Consider the following 15,162-nt stretch of genomic DNA (forward strand, 5'->3'; position numbering starts at 1 on the left):
CCAAAAGAAGATTTTAGTTTTTCAGGGCTTACTGTTCTTCTGTGCTACCATAGCCTTAATAAAGCCAGGGTTAAATAACTGCTTGGCTGGACAAAGGAGCTATGATTTTTCTTCCGCTTAATTTGTTTGAGTTCAAAAGGATGATTTGATTTCTGATCATGTGAAAAGCATTTCATAGCGTACTGGAAAGCTGTCTGGTTTTATATCTAACTGACTTGACAGCATGGTTGGCAACAGACAGATAATGGAAGGCTAATGAATAATGAAAAGCTGAGTGATTGAAATAGCAGAGCTGCAGGGAGAGAATAGGGAAAGCTGGGAAGGAAAATGGAAAAAACAAACAGCACAGAAGTAAAGAATAAACAGTATTTTGAACAGTATCAAAACTTGTCTTCGCATCAAAATTTAACCTAGTCGTAACTTAAGCAGTCTTCACCTGCTAACTCACGAGAGCTCTTAACGCATCATGGTGTGTTTCGTACAAGTCACTCCACTTGTCTTGAGGAAAGAGGATAGGTTGAAATTTATTTTTCAGCTGCTGGGGCGATAACTACTCTGCAGTAACTTTCTTGATCGCCATTAAATGTCCAGTGCATTCCCAGATTCCTACCAGAGCAGAGCAGGTGTGCATAGTGTCTCCAGTCTACTACAAAAAATGGAGCAGAGCAGTAGCATGGGAAGCTATCAGCCGTACTGAGAAACACAGCAATGCTTAGTGTGTATTTACACTTGGGTGAAGATGTCTCTATTTTGGTAACAGGGATAACTCCATTTTCGTGACTCTCAGTCTTCAGATCTCCGGCAGGGAGGAAGAGCTCTTACTCATTGCTAATCAGTCTCTCCAGATGGTATATGGTCTCTGGGGCAACTGTGCTTTAAGAAAGATTCCTCTGCAAATGCAACAAGGATTACTGGGGAGAAGACTTAACTCCAGGTGTCAGAAGTAGGAAGACTATCTCCTGATGTTAAGAGATAATGGCTCTCTAGCAGTTTGGTAGTTGTGAGGTTCGTGCCTGAGTGCATGCATTAACGTGGAGGAACCCAGCTATTACTATTTCCTCACACACTGCCAGTTGTGGCTGAGCTTGGTGGTGCAAGGCTTGTTCTTACACTTGTTTTCATGGTAAGAATTATGGACTGGTTAGCGCTGGTTTTTCTGCTACACCTTTTCATGCCCTTTTTGTGATGCCAAATGGAAAAAGATGTGCTACTTTCTCATTATGATACGCTGCTTTTCCTGATCGTTGACATCACTGAAAAATAAATAATACTGTAAATACTATCCTTTCTTCTTTTTCTTCACAGAATCTGTACCAAAACAGGTTCCTGGGCCTGGCAGCCATGGCATCTCCATCTAGGAACTCACAAAATCGGCGCCGGTGCAAAGAGCCTCTCAGATACAGCTATAACCCTGACCAGTTCCATAACATGGATATTAGGAACAATTCCCATGAGACGGTCACCATTCCTAGGTCTACCAGTGACACGGACCTTGTCACTTCAGACAGCCGGTCTACCCTGATGGTCAGCAGCTCCTACTACTCCATCGGGCATTCGCAGGACCTAGTGATATACTGGGATATAAAGGAGGAAGTGGATGCGGGGGACTGGATCGGCATGTATCTCATAGGTGAGTCCCCTTTACCCCTTCCCCTTTGGGTTTCTTGCTCCTTTTTTTAAGCTGTAAGCATTAGAGTAGAATAGGATAACGGTAATAGTGAGCTGGTACGGTTCCATTGTGTGCAGTCTTTAAGTGGGTTTAGATATTACAAGATTTTTCCTGCTCCTGAATTGCTGGTTGCAGTCCTGACACTTGCTTTTTCTTCAGCAGAAAAGGAGAAGGCTTTCTGTTGACAGCTTCTTGCGATTTCAAGATATTTACATTTTAAAGCTATTTGGATTTTGGGAAAATATCTCTGTATAAAGACAGCATAATATTTTCAGGGTTTCCTCTTATGAGTCTTTGAATAATCTGTGACAGATGAGAGGTTTTACAAGTCAAGAATATCAGTCATTTAAAAAACACATGAAACAGAATGCCTTTTTCTGTATGGCCAAAGGATATTTTGATATGAACAATAATTATAGACTGAGGCAGTCTGGAGTTGTCCCAGAAAGTTTGGTTTGCTTGGTTTGTTTTGTGGTTTGTTTTTTTTTTTGGGGGGGGGTGGGGTGGTGGTTGGTTTTTTGGGTTTTTTGAGTGTGTTGGAAGTTGTATTCAGGCATGTACATGAGCATATTTTTGGCATCTCTATCTAGTAAATCCAGCCCCACACAGAGTAATAAGAAAAGGTTTCAACCCACTTATACCTGATTGCTTCATTTCAGTATAAAATTAACATTTTTTGAGCCTGGTTTCGTTCTTTTCAAAATAGTTCTGCTGCCTGGACTGAAGTCTGTGTTAACTCTTTGCCCTCTGGTAAGCTTTGAACATGGTGAATCAATGTCAGACACAGTCCCCTATGGATTAGAGGTCTTAAAAATGTAAAGTTCTGAAAACCAGAGACTTGGTAAAGGAGAGAGACTCAAATTCATGCCCCTACAAAGAGAAATACTGGTAAAATGCGGCTCTTAACCTGTTAGTGTACCTAGCACTAAGCAGGCATTTTAGCTCCAGTAGCACTGTTTCATCTTGCCCAGATAGCAAACCAAAATCAAGTAAAGCATATGATGTTGTTGGGCCTTTGGAACAATCACAGGGGGCACTGTAGGGAGCTATGGTGTTACTTACGTGCTTCAGTGAATAAAACTGGAAGGCTTGGCATCACATGCTCAGGATATTGGGAGCGCAGATCTTGGCAGCATAAGGGATGGGAGAAGGTACTGGATGAGAGGTCTGAGCATGTAGAGGAACCCTGGGAGCATGGCATTAGGCCCTGGAAAATGAATTCAGGGTATTGGAGAGACTGGGGGAAGGGGAACATGAGGGTGGCTATTTAGGACGTTGGGAGAAAGGAGTGGGGGTTACAGTAAGCTGGGCTGCGTTAACTTGTTCCTGTGAGTAACCTCATAAAATACCCTGCTTTGAAAATAAAAAGGCTTCTGAAATTTAAAATCTTTTTAGGAAGAAAACAGACTAGATTTAAAACAGATACTCTGAAAGCAGTCTGCTTTGTTGGTCTTTAACAGAATTACGTGTGTTTACATTTAAGTTCACAGTTGAGTATTTCACTGGGACAGATGAAAAGACACAGCAGCCTCCAGTGCTAGGCACTAAGAAATACTCTAAGCCTATTCTGCAGCAGTGTAGGTGACTCATGAAGGACTGTATTGCTTCAATAAAAAGAGGCAAAGCATACCTTCTGGTGGTTTGGAGTCAATAGAAAGTGCATAGAGCTGTTTCACGTTGAATGAACTTGCTCAGTCAGGTTTCATGGCTCAGGCGTGGTATCGAGGGCTGCAAAAACAGTCTTAATTTTTTTTTTTTTTTATGGGTGAATTGAGTACATAGAAGTTTAACTGGACAAAAGAGATCTGCTACTCCTGCTTAGTTTACTGTATCAACCAGGATGTTGCTCCAGACACTCCAGTAAATTAGAAGTGCAAATCATGAAGTGTATCCTTGCCGCTGCTGGTTGAATGCCTGGTGTTAATGGCAATAGTCAGTGGCTTGTTCCAAGGAATACTGCTGCCAAATGGATAATGAATAGTGTGCCCAGTCCCCAAGAAAACAACAGTTGATCCTTGGTGTCTTTGAAGGTGTTTTGTCTGCAGCCTCTCAGGTTCCCAGTGTAAATAAGTGAGGAAATAGCAGGCAGAAGCACCCCTCATTCCTTTTTTCGCTTTCCTTCCCCTCTTCCCACTCCTTCCCTCCCAAAACCCAATGTAAGGTGAGCTTTGGTGTTTAGGTTCCCTTAAAGAAAGAACATGGGAGACTGTGAAGATCACTTGAGTTTAGGTTTGGTGTGGAAAACACTTGGAATCTAGGAAGGTAACTGGCACTATGGCTATATTCACATTAAAAAAGTAGGGGGAACCGGTAGGAATGGGTGTGTAGAAGCAGGTATCTGCGGAATGCATGTCAGTGGCTTGCTTTAGAACAGTCTCACTCTGGCAGGCCAAATGCCCTTGAGTTGCCATAGTGCATCTTTCACTTGAGCTTCACCAGGACAGAACTGAGTTTGTGTGCCTGAAGATCACCACACAAGTCTGGTGGGGACAATTGGCAGGGTCCTTACAAAAGCATGCTTCTGACCTGAAGCGAAACACTGATGCACCCGCTATTCACCAGTCCGCAGGGGTGGGAGATCCGGACATCCATAATGGCTTAGACTTGTGCGTGCATTTCCATAGATTTTATGAGCCCGCACTCCTGTTTAGAGAGGGTATGTTCTTGACCTTGTGGGTATGACCTTCATAATGTAAACTGTTATAGGACTATGTTTTGAATTAGCAGCCAGACTGGAACAAGAGAACCAAAGAAGCTATGAGCTTTTCCCAGTCTGCTCAATAGAGGATTAGTGTTGAAGCCTGTTAGTAACACTTGCATGGCAAAACTGTTAACTATCGCATTGCTGCCGGTCACTCTAGTGTTCGTCTCAAACTTGTGGATACAGCCCAATACTTTTCATGATTGTTCGGGTTGGTGAAATTCAAGATTTGAACATAACATTATGTAATATTGTGGTGAGTCATGAGAAGGATGAGAAATTATTTGCATCCTTGAGGTATTAGGCAGTGTGTTGTGGATTTTCTTTAAAACTTGGTGTGGAAACATTAGAGTTGGTATTTGTTATTTGTTGTGTGGGAGATCCTGGGTATCCTGGGACTTTTGTTAAAAAGAAGAACAGAAGGCAGCTCTCACCTTAGAAAAGTTTAATCATTGCCATTGTAGAGTTCTAGAAAATATCTCCAAATAATTTTATACGAGTCTTGGTTTTGAAGTGCATTAAATTTAGTCTGTTCTCACGTGCATTAAATTTAGTCTGTTCTCACCACCACTACCGTCACTAAAATTTTGATGATACCCAATAAACTGCAGGCTTCCGAACAAAGATGTTCCAAGTCTGGGAAAATACAGATGATATAAAAGGCTTCCAAAAGAAAAAGAGCAAAAAGCATGTATCTCATATGTTTTAATACCATGGAGCATTTTGGGGCACTATTCAAATTTTAGGTAGACTAAAAGAAGACTTAAGGGAGTCTTCCCTGCATGGAAATTCTGGCTGTTTGCTCCTCATGCGAGGCATCCACAGCTCCTTTTATTTTATACCTGGTTTTCTCCTCTTCAGTTCTTGTGCACATTCCTGAGGATGGCCAACTGGGAAAGAGTCTTTGCAGAAGCAGGTAAAAGCTGAATTTAGAATTTGTTACAGTTAACTTTTCCTCATGGTCTCAGGAAATGGACTAAGCAGCCAGTCAATCTCTTGTAAAACTGTAAAAAAAAGGTTGTCATGTGTCTCATGGCAAAAAAAAATAGTATTGACTATATCCACCCTGTAGCTGCATGAAAGCATCCGTACACACCTACGTGACCCTGTTGAAGGGCCATAGAAAAACTCCTTCGTTGAAGGGAGAATATAGTTATATATTATAACAGTTAATATCTGTTAAAATATCTGTTAAAATATAGACTTTATTACTTCAGTGTGTTTTAAGATTAGTTGTGGTAAGCACAGACAAAAAATGTGGGAATTGGGAGAACAAGACTTTCTGGGTGTTCAAGATGTATTGTGCCTTCCGGGGTAGGAATTAGATTTCACTCCTGCTAAGCTTGATCTCTAGAGGTGTCCTAACTTTTTGGTATATACTATGCATCAGCTCTGAGCTATTCAGAGGAACCTATAAATTCTATAACAACTTACCTGAGATATGCATTTCCCTTCCCTCAAGAGAATGTTAGTATTATGAATATCATCAGTCTTTCAGAAGCATGTCCACAATCAAAAATATACGTAAACACTCAAAAAGAGTTCTCTGAGAAATTAAAACATAACACATCTCCAGTTTAAATATCACAGCTATTTAGATGTCTCTGGAATTTGAGTTTTCTCTGCAGAAAACCTGTGTGTGAAAGAAATGTACATGGGAAAAATAAGTGAAACCAAAACAGAGTTATGGATAATGAAGATAGCATGTTTGTGCTACTTTTGTTTGTTTGGTTTTTTTTTTTTGTTTTGTTTTTGAGAACTCATTTAGTGGCTGCTGTGAGACAGATTGAATACTTGCAGTACCAAGTGTTCTCTTTCTGTTATCTGATTTTCTATTGCTATTTGCTACAGTATGAAGCCTCTTAGAAAAATTAATATGGGCTGCTGGTGGCTGCCTGTAGATAAAGAGCTATCATTACTGTAGTAGCATTTTAGCTGCTACTAGATTTCATTTCTGTCATCATCTCCATATCTGAGGTAGAGTAGCTAATGAGAAATGTTTGAACCAGGCTTTTGAAAGAATTCTTTGCTCCAGTGTCTGTGTCTGTGCACTCTGATGTCGGGAATTTATCAGGGCTAACGTTAATACTCTTCTTACCCATATGCAGTAGACTTCCCCCCACCCCAGCATTTCCTTATGGGAAAGCAAAACATTATTAAAGGCTATTTATTAAAGCTTTCTTCATACACCAATCTTAGGCTCTCAGCAGCCTAGGTACATGTCAGATTTCATGTACTGTGTTTTGACAGTACAATTCTTGATGGCAAAGTAGTTCTTCTCAAATTTATATAAGAAGGAATGTCTTGATGTTATTAGTGACTGAAGTTTAGCTTTAAAGTAGTATGTTTTCCTCCTCTGTTTCAGCCTTTGATGTTACTTCTCTCCCAAAAAGGTATTTCACCATGATCTGACAGATCTAATTTTTAAAGCTATTGGTTAATAGGCATTTAAACATTTGTTTAAACTTTACAGGTTGATTTTAGGCTTAGAGGGCCTTGTGTTGCTGTATTGTCCATTGAAGCAAGTGGGAAGATCTGCTTGGATCAGAACTTGTTTGTACAGCTAATTTACCAAACATCCAATGTGTACAAGCAGAAACTGTCACATGTTGCCAGCAGAGATGGAAACGTTAGAAGCAGTAACATGCATAAGGCTAGGAGTTGCAGGTCCTCACATTAGATTTAATCCCTGAGTTAGGCTTGCCCTGTGTGTTTGGATGATTGCTTCACCTCTTGGCTTCAGATTTAGGCATCTGTAAAACAAAACTCCTCACAGTGTGCCTGCTTGGAGTGAATTTTGTTGATGTTTGGATTTGTGGGATCCTGGGGTTACCCATCTTCCCAGTCATTTTATGGCCTTTGGAAAAGAACCTCACTGTGATCTTTAAGGCTTCTCCTCAGTAGGTCATCTTGGAGTTGGGTCTCTCGCTAGGCTGGGCACGGTGACCATGGCTGGTTGTGATCACCTCAGCAGGTTAAGTTTTGTTGGACACCTGCAATTCTGCTTTCTCTGTAAAACACTAGCAGAGTTGCCTGTTGGCCAGACAATTTTCTCAAAGCACAGCATTATTTATTTCAGGAACAAAAAGTGTCAGAGGAGCAAACCTGTCATTAAAAAACACCAATAGAAAGCCTGCACCAATGCTGAACAGAGAGGGTATTAGGTATCGTAGGCCTTGGCAGATATATTAGTGCAGCGATATCAGTACTTTGTTCCAACCTGGCTTCCCTTCACCTGGCTGCGCTTGGATCCAGTGACAGGGACTTCACTTTATCAGGCTGAGTCACTTTTTGCCATTCCCAGTTCTGTACCTGGTGGACCACTTCAGCCAGATGAAACTAAGATACGCCATTTTCAGACCCACCAAGTGTGACACGATACCATGAGCTTTTGCCTGTGTTTCACGCCTTTACAAGTAGATACAGTCAACGCTTAAACGCAGCGATCTCTGAATAATCCCAACACATATGGCTTCTGACCTATTTCTCCCTTTCAGTGCTTCCAAGGTTCACCTCTGTCATTTGTGTGGTGGTAATTTTGTTAGTAGCAGTGCACCAAAAAGCTTCTGTAGAGGGGTTAGTGTAGTGGTGGTGTGCTTTATGGTCCTATAAGAAGGACTACCAAAAGAAGTCATGGTAAAGAAGCCTGTTGGTTGCCCGCTCTTTTCCTTAAATATCTTTAATATGTGGTGGAGGTGTTTACTGTGTGCTAAAAGATTCCCATTTTCGTTTAGTATTTCTCCATAAAATAACATCAATGGTATTGCGAACCTCTTTCTAGGTGAATGGGTGGAAAAGAGTTTTCCACTTCAGCTGTCATCCTGAATATCAGGAAAGGGAAATGATGCAGACAAGGAGTACAGGAGCCTCATGCCTTCTCAGTGATTTCCAGGGTCCTTATGCCTGTGCATAAAACTGCCTCTGTGCTGTGCAAGGAGTGCCCATATTGCTATGTATAGCCCAGACTGATAATGAAGCCAGTGATGATCACCCACTAAAGCGTGGCTGAAGAAATCAGGTGGGGGGGGGGGGATATTGGAGCACCAGAAGCCAAGTTTTGGCCTCAGTCCTGCAAAATAAACACAATCCATGTAGCACATTCAGACCATTGGGTAGAATCAATCACAGCACAAGCAGTGGACAGCAGAAACATAAAATTCTTGACAGTATAAGGCTTAAAGCAGAAAGATTTGTTCTGTAGAGGTTGTCAGGCTAGCCATGTGGATTTTGAAAGTTCAGCATATGTTTTTCTTCTCTTAATTTTCTCAACCAAACTAAATCATTCCCACTCCTTACTGTTTGTAACACTTAAAGCATGCTGTTCATAACATTTGAATATTCCTATGCTGCCCTTCCCAACTACTGTAATGACTGTGTATGCCTTTAGCTTTTGTAATCTTTCTCATCCATTGATCTCTCCAGCCTGAAAGACATTTCTTCTTCAGTGAAGATTTACTTTATAATAGGCTTATAATTGAATACCATTTTTCAGATAAAATCACCCCCAGATTCTCAAGAGATTCTTTGCACTGTGGTGCTTCAGTGCACACATCTGGGTTGTTTGGGTTGGTGGGGTTTTTTTGCTGCTGTATCACATCACAAACACCTGTCTAATTTGCTGTCTGTTAACATCTTTCAACATTTCTGTAAGCCCATTTTTCAAATACTGTGTATTATTTCCCCCCTATTTAATGAACATTGTTAACCTGGACAAATGTCATCCTTGTTCACATTTCAGATTTGTCTGTGTCCCTTTATATCATGTCTTGATACTGCCTTGGGCCTGCAGCATCTCTTATCTTAATATCTTCTAGCAAATTCTTGGGTGCACTGTTTTCTCCTAATCCTCATTTTCAAAATTGCACCGTAATTAATGGGGAGGCTTCCACTGGCTACAAGAACTTTGGAACTGTTGTTATATTAAAACCAAGCAAACAAAAGTCTTCCATGTTGTACCTTACCACATATTGCCTATATTCAGTTTTTCAGTGTGTGTTGAGGCAGTCGTGATCATCTTCATTTGGATTCCTCCCTCTCATCTTCAGTTCTGTGTGCAAGCTGGATGTCATTAATTGCGGAGAAGTATTGTGCACTGCATAGCTGAAGTATAGCTGTTGCTGTACTAAACCCCAGATGTGGTCCATCTGCTGCAGGGGTGAAAATAAATCTGGAAGTGCAGAAATCTGTAGCTGGGACAGGCATAGCCAAAGTAGCAATGAGACCTATGTGAATACTATCACGCTTTTAAGTGTGTAAGTACCAAGTGACACCAGTATTGCTAGGTAGATGCCCATCCCTCCACAACCTAAATTCTACTGTGGGTTTTTTAGCCCCTATAAGCTGTTACTGCCAAGCCCTAGCTCAGCTCTTTCTTTCCTCATTCTTTCTGTCTTTCAGCAGATTTGTGGTTACTGGGAAGAAATAGATGAGTGATGGGTTGTGCTGGAGCACAGATCCCAAACACCTCAAGGATACCATGGAAGAATAGCGCCCATTGCCATCAGCTCTGCTTTTAGCCAGAGGCTCCACTGTTGCAGGGAAGGAGAGGGAAGTCCCTCAAGTGACAGCTCAGCCTCTCATTGCGGTCAGCTCCGTGGACAGGACAGTGGGGAAGGACAGGATGCACAGTTCATCCAGAGCCTTCTGAAAACCTGTAGACAGATCAGCCCCAAGATCTAATACGGTCTCTGTAATTAGCAGCCTTGTTTGTTTTTTTTAAATTGGCATCAGTGTTATGAAACATCAGAATGACATCTCCTAGCAGTAATTTAGAGGCTGCTGAAGTGATGAAGGATAACATCATATATAGCGCTGAAAGTAAGCTAGATGTTCAAAGGTAAATGTGTTTTGCTGAAAGTTGTAACTTCTTGATTCTGGAAGACAGGTTTCCTTTGGGTTTTAGGTGTAATTCATTCTGCTTCAGACTAGGTGGTTAAGGTTTTAAACCCACCATGCCTGCCTTTCCATGTGCCTGGAGGAGTTTTACCTAGGACAGCATCTTCTGCCCCCAGTGACCCAAGAATTGTTGCAACTTTGCCAACTCTATCCCTATTTTAATATAGTTTATGCTCTTTTATCTCTGTGATTTCCTTTGGTCTTTCTCTTGCCATGTCATCCTCTCACTGCTGTTCTCCACTCACTGTTCGCATTTCTCTCTCCCAATTTACTTTTCTTTAACTGATTAGAGGGTTAATTTTTGTGGAATTAAAATGGAACCATTCATGTGCTTGAAACAAAGTACATGCGTAGCACTTAGATCAAGGACTGAGCTTTCAGCACCAATGAAGCAATAGGCCCTTGTTTTCCAGAACCCTTCTTCTTAGGAAGCTATAGAAGGAAGGATGCTATCTGTAAATTGCACTATATTTGTTGTCTGCAGCAGAAATTGGCAAATGAATTAACAGTGAAGTTTCGATCCGTATTACAGCTGGATCTGTAGCTGCTGAAGTCAGTGGAAATGTTCCTATTGACTCCTATAATGATAGCCTTTATTTGTGACTTTTTTTTTTTTTTTTTTTACTGTGGTATCTTTGTAAATAAGAAATTGGTACCTGCACCTTCTGCGTGTATTTCTCAGTAATAGCTCCGCTCCTGCAGAATGATTACCACTTGTATTGTACAACTTTTTGGAAGCATGGTTTCCAAAGGCTGGGTTTTGCAATGCTAAAGGGTTGTAAAAGGAAACATTGGCGTGGCCTGATAGAGCTCAGTATGAGCTGCACTTGTGAATTGTAGAGGCTGTTGTCATCACTTTGTGTTCTTCTTCAAGTGATAAATTGGGTGGTAAGAGAAGAAATACCAGAAATAGGAAGCTTATCCATGGTTTACTCTTGTATTATCTTGCAAAATTATTCCATTTTGTCAATATTTTATGCTTTACAATGTGCCTTTCCTGCAGCTTTCCATACAAACTGCAAAACAGATCAACCAGGGCTTGGCCTTTTTGTACAGAAAATAATTTCTTAAAAGCATTTGCTAACTATCTTCATATGTCAGCCATACGTATTGGCCAAAAGCAATTTTAAATTTCAAGCTAAAGCAAATTTGTTCAGCTAAAGACTGTAAGTCCTTCTGTAATTTCAGGAGTAGAGCATTTCTTATTCATAAGGGATCAAGACGTGAAATGCAGTTTCTATTTTTATGCTATAATTCCAGTAAGTTTATAGAAAGCAAGTGTTGTAATATGTAGTGCTAAATCAAATTAGTGATGGATAAGAGAATAGAATAGTGTACCAAGTTCAGGCACCTATCTGACATTGTGTTCCTGTCTTATGTTAATTATTTGTTTCCTTGAAGGTAGCCCAGGTTATTCTGAATTTTTTAGTTGTTATTCTTGGAGAATGTGGAAGGACAGGCTGATCATATATATTGGCAAAATATTGTTTGAGAAAGGGGAGTAGGTTTTTCATTTTCACCTCTTCAGTAGAACCAAACTGACCAAAAGGGTTACTCAGCTGTTTGTAATTTGAACTCCATCGGTCCTTCTGAGGAAGATGTATTGACTATCTGTTTGCTTCTCTGCAGGAATTTCAGGCAAGCTTTCAAAATACTGAGGTCCTGTCTGTTTAGTGTAGGCTGCTGACAGTCCTTGAAGTTTCCATTACGTTTTTTACAGATCTTTTTCAGGGGTGCCCTTTATCAGCATTTTCCCTAATTCCTCTGAAGAACAGCATGCTTTTTGTCAATTGGTTACTGTCTTTCATCTGAAAGGTAGCTTTCTTTGGTGGCCATGGTTCTGTATATCTCTCTACATGTAGTGCTTGTGAAGTATATTGGGATCACTCAGCATGGAAGTGACAGCGCAGAATATTTTTAGCAGTTTAAAGGCTGTGCTTGGGAGCCTTGGTTCTGTAAGGACAAGCAGTCCCTCGGAATTGCTGCTGGTTCCCAAAGCACTTGCTAATGTTTGCCTCTAGCATGCCTTGGTCCCTCTGCCTCCTGCTCAGGCCCTGGCAGCCTCGTGCCTGGTCATGCATCACTTCTCTGATTCCTCGAGGGACTGTGTGAGATGCGGGAGGTCTGGCTGCTGCTCCCGTCCCAGCGCAGCTTTGCAGGTCTGCAGCTGCCTTCCCTCTCACCAGTGAGAGGCAGCTGGCACCCCTGTGTGCCCCAGAGCTGGGCTGGCAGACAGCAACATCTGCTGGCTCCCTTAGATGCCTGCCCCATCTCCAGCACCAGCTGATGATGTTCAAAGAGCAGCACATCCCGAGTGTCCCTCATTTGACACTTTTTAGAGTTAGCCGTTTACCATCCAGGGGAATGAAGCCACAGATCTGAGAGCAATTGCAGAGTTTGCTTTTTGGCCAAGTAGGGCCAAACCCAGGCTGCGCAGTGGATTGCCAGCTAAGCAGAGAGCTGGTTTAAAGGTTAATCCCATTTCAAAAATAGAGGGAGGGAGATGCATTACAATGCTTCATTGGAAAAATGTCAAAAGCTATTAGCTGCTGGCTGAAATATATGAAAGGGAGCAGCATTAGCTCTGCTCTTCATTTTGTGTGGAGGTGAAATGAAGCATTTCACCATTTACCTTCAGGAACTAAGATGCAACATGTTTTTAAGGTCAGTTCCTTTGTTATAGGGATTCTCAGTAGAAATACAAAATAAAATTGGTTTTCCCTTGCACATAATCTTTAACATACCATATTGTCTATTCACATGTATGGCAGGAATGTTGATGAATATATGTACACACATGTACATATATGTAGTGCACTAAACAGCAGTGTATTTCACATGCACAGTTTTCTTTGTCAATGTGCTACGTGGATAATGTCCATGTTCAGGGAACAGAACTTGGAATAGTATCACCTGCCAACTACAACAGGTCAATCAGACATATTCGTACATTCCAAACTCCTGACCAGTTTCAACTAGTGCTATTTTTAACTTGCCAGGGGACGTTTATTTCTTATCTTTCACCTTCCAAAAATACATACCTTCAAAAACTGAAAGAGAAAGATTTCCCTTCTGGACCTGCATGTATTTTTCTAGAGCTAAAATTTGTCTGGCTTAAAAGTCCCAAGTAACATGAAGTTCTACTGGACTAAAAATGAGTTTTATTTCTTCAGAAAGAGTGAAGTATCTAGCTTTTCAAAAGAGACAGGTTTTACATCTAGCTGTGAGAAGGATTGATGTACTAGATTTCTAAATCATGACATTTGTAAATGTGTTTCATTTACAAAAATGTTTTTATACTTAAAGGTTCCACTGCTCCTGCTTGGGGTGACCTGCATATTGCAGAGCTCCATAAACTCATATTAAAATATCCTTTCTACTGCTTGAGACTGTATTTTACCAGTGGCCGCTGTCCATAAACTGTGTACACATGACTAGCTCCATGTGTGTGTATCCCTTCGCTGATGTGCTTTGTGACCTGACCTTTTGCTGTGGATGCTGTCCTTCCCACACACCCCCGTCTCTCACCTCTGTGGCAGGAGGCAGCATGCAGATGCTGCTCAGTGGAAGCAGCTTGTTCCAGCTTTCCTGTGGTCTTACCTGTCAGCTGTAACCATAGACTGGCTTGCTTATCCTTTCCCTTTGAGGGTCTTCTACCTTTGACATGCAGATAGAGAGTGGTCCTTTATCTCAGCCTGGTTTTCCAGGCTTCCTGCACATTTCCAACAAAAAGGAGGAAGGGGCTTTCTGCAGTCGTCCCTGCTGGCTTAGCTCGCAATAGAGATGTGATGTGGTTTGGGTATGGGCATATGTTGACATCTCTGTCAAATTGGAGAGATTGCATGATGCAGAGTTCATGCTGCCTTTGTGCCAGCTGCAAGAAGCAGACAACAGCCAATGCAGTGGAAGTGCCAGCTGGCCCTCACAGATGCTACGTATGAACACAGCATTTTAAATCCAATTCTGGAGTCTCTTGTGCCACTAAATGCTGGCCTAAAAAGTCTGTGATTTCTTAAGCAAGACTGTCCAGTCTAGCTCAGCTAAGCCTTCTTAAGCAAGAATGGTATTTTATAAACAATATATCATGAGGAGTGGTAATTACCCATACATCTTCATAACATGGAAGGCATTGGAACACGTCCAGCAACTTACAGAGACTAAATATGACAAATAAACATAACAAGTGCTGAAGCCAGAGAGAGCATGCCTGAGCTGAGAGATGCTATCTGTGCCCTGTCAGGACGAGGGGCTGGGCAGGGTTCCCAGACTCCAGCTCAGTGCAATTTTTCAGTGTATGCTTACCTTTAAGCATAAAGTGTTTTCCCTGCCAAAGCAAAAGGGACAGTTCATAGGTTTAAATCTCCTTGTGTGGTATGTTAAGTGTTCCTGCTTCCACAGAATGGTGTGGGTAATCTGTATCTAAGATGGTCCTTTACTGAAGGTAGTCATTAGTAAGCCCAGAGCTCTGAGAGCAACCATATATACTTATCTGCCCTTTTTTATACTTCTGATTTGGCATTTAAAAGAAGACACAACCAGCTGTAAAGTACAGAGGAAGAGCAGAAATAGTACCAGAGGTTTTTACCATCGAAGGATTACCACAGAGGTGTATTACATGTGTTGAAAGATTCCCATTTCAATACAGAGCATGAAACACAGCTAGTGAAATAATTACTGACAACTAGCAAGTCAGCAAAGGGATAATGTATTGTAGATAACATTGCCATTTATAATTATCTTTAAAAGGATTTCCATCATGAATCACTGAAGAACTTGTCACCAGAGTTCAGTGTTTGTAGCCCACTTACCTTCCTCCTTTGAGAGCACAAGTAGGTACAACCAACGGGACAACACTGGCATCTCCTTGCTGCTTTAGTCTTTCAGGGAAAGTGTAGTT

General features: G+C 41.3%; 1 protein-coding gene across 2 annotated transcripts in view; it reads left to right on the top strand.

Annotated features, from left to right (window-relative positions):
- The window catches only part of HECW1 (HECT, C2 and WW domain containing E3 ubiquitin protein ligase 1), a 258,160-nt gene that overhangs the window by 82,325 nt on the left and 160,673 nt on the right, over window positions 1–15,162 (top strand). For both annotated transcript variants that reach the window (XM_055709166.1, XM_055709165.1), the window contains one exon: window positions 1,306–1,630. In XM_055709166.1, the coding sequence (XP_055565141.1) occupies window positions 1,306–1,630 (325 nt within the window). The remainder of the gene's footprint in view (window positions 1–1,305; window positions 1,631–15,162) is intronic.

The sequence above is a fragment of the Falco cherrug genome, chromosome 4 (genome assembly GCF_023634085.1).
Source record: "Falco cherrug isolate bFalChe1 chromosome 4, bFalChe1.pri, whole genome shotgun sequence".
Classification (NCBI taxonomy): Eukaryota; Metazoa; Chordata; class Aves; order Falconiformes; family Falconidae; genus Falco; species Falco cherrug.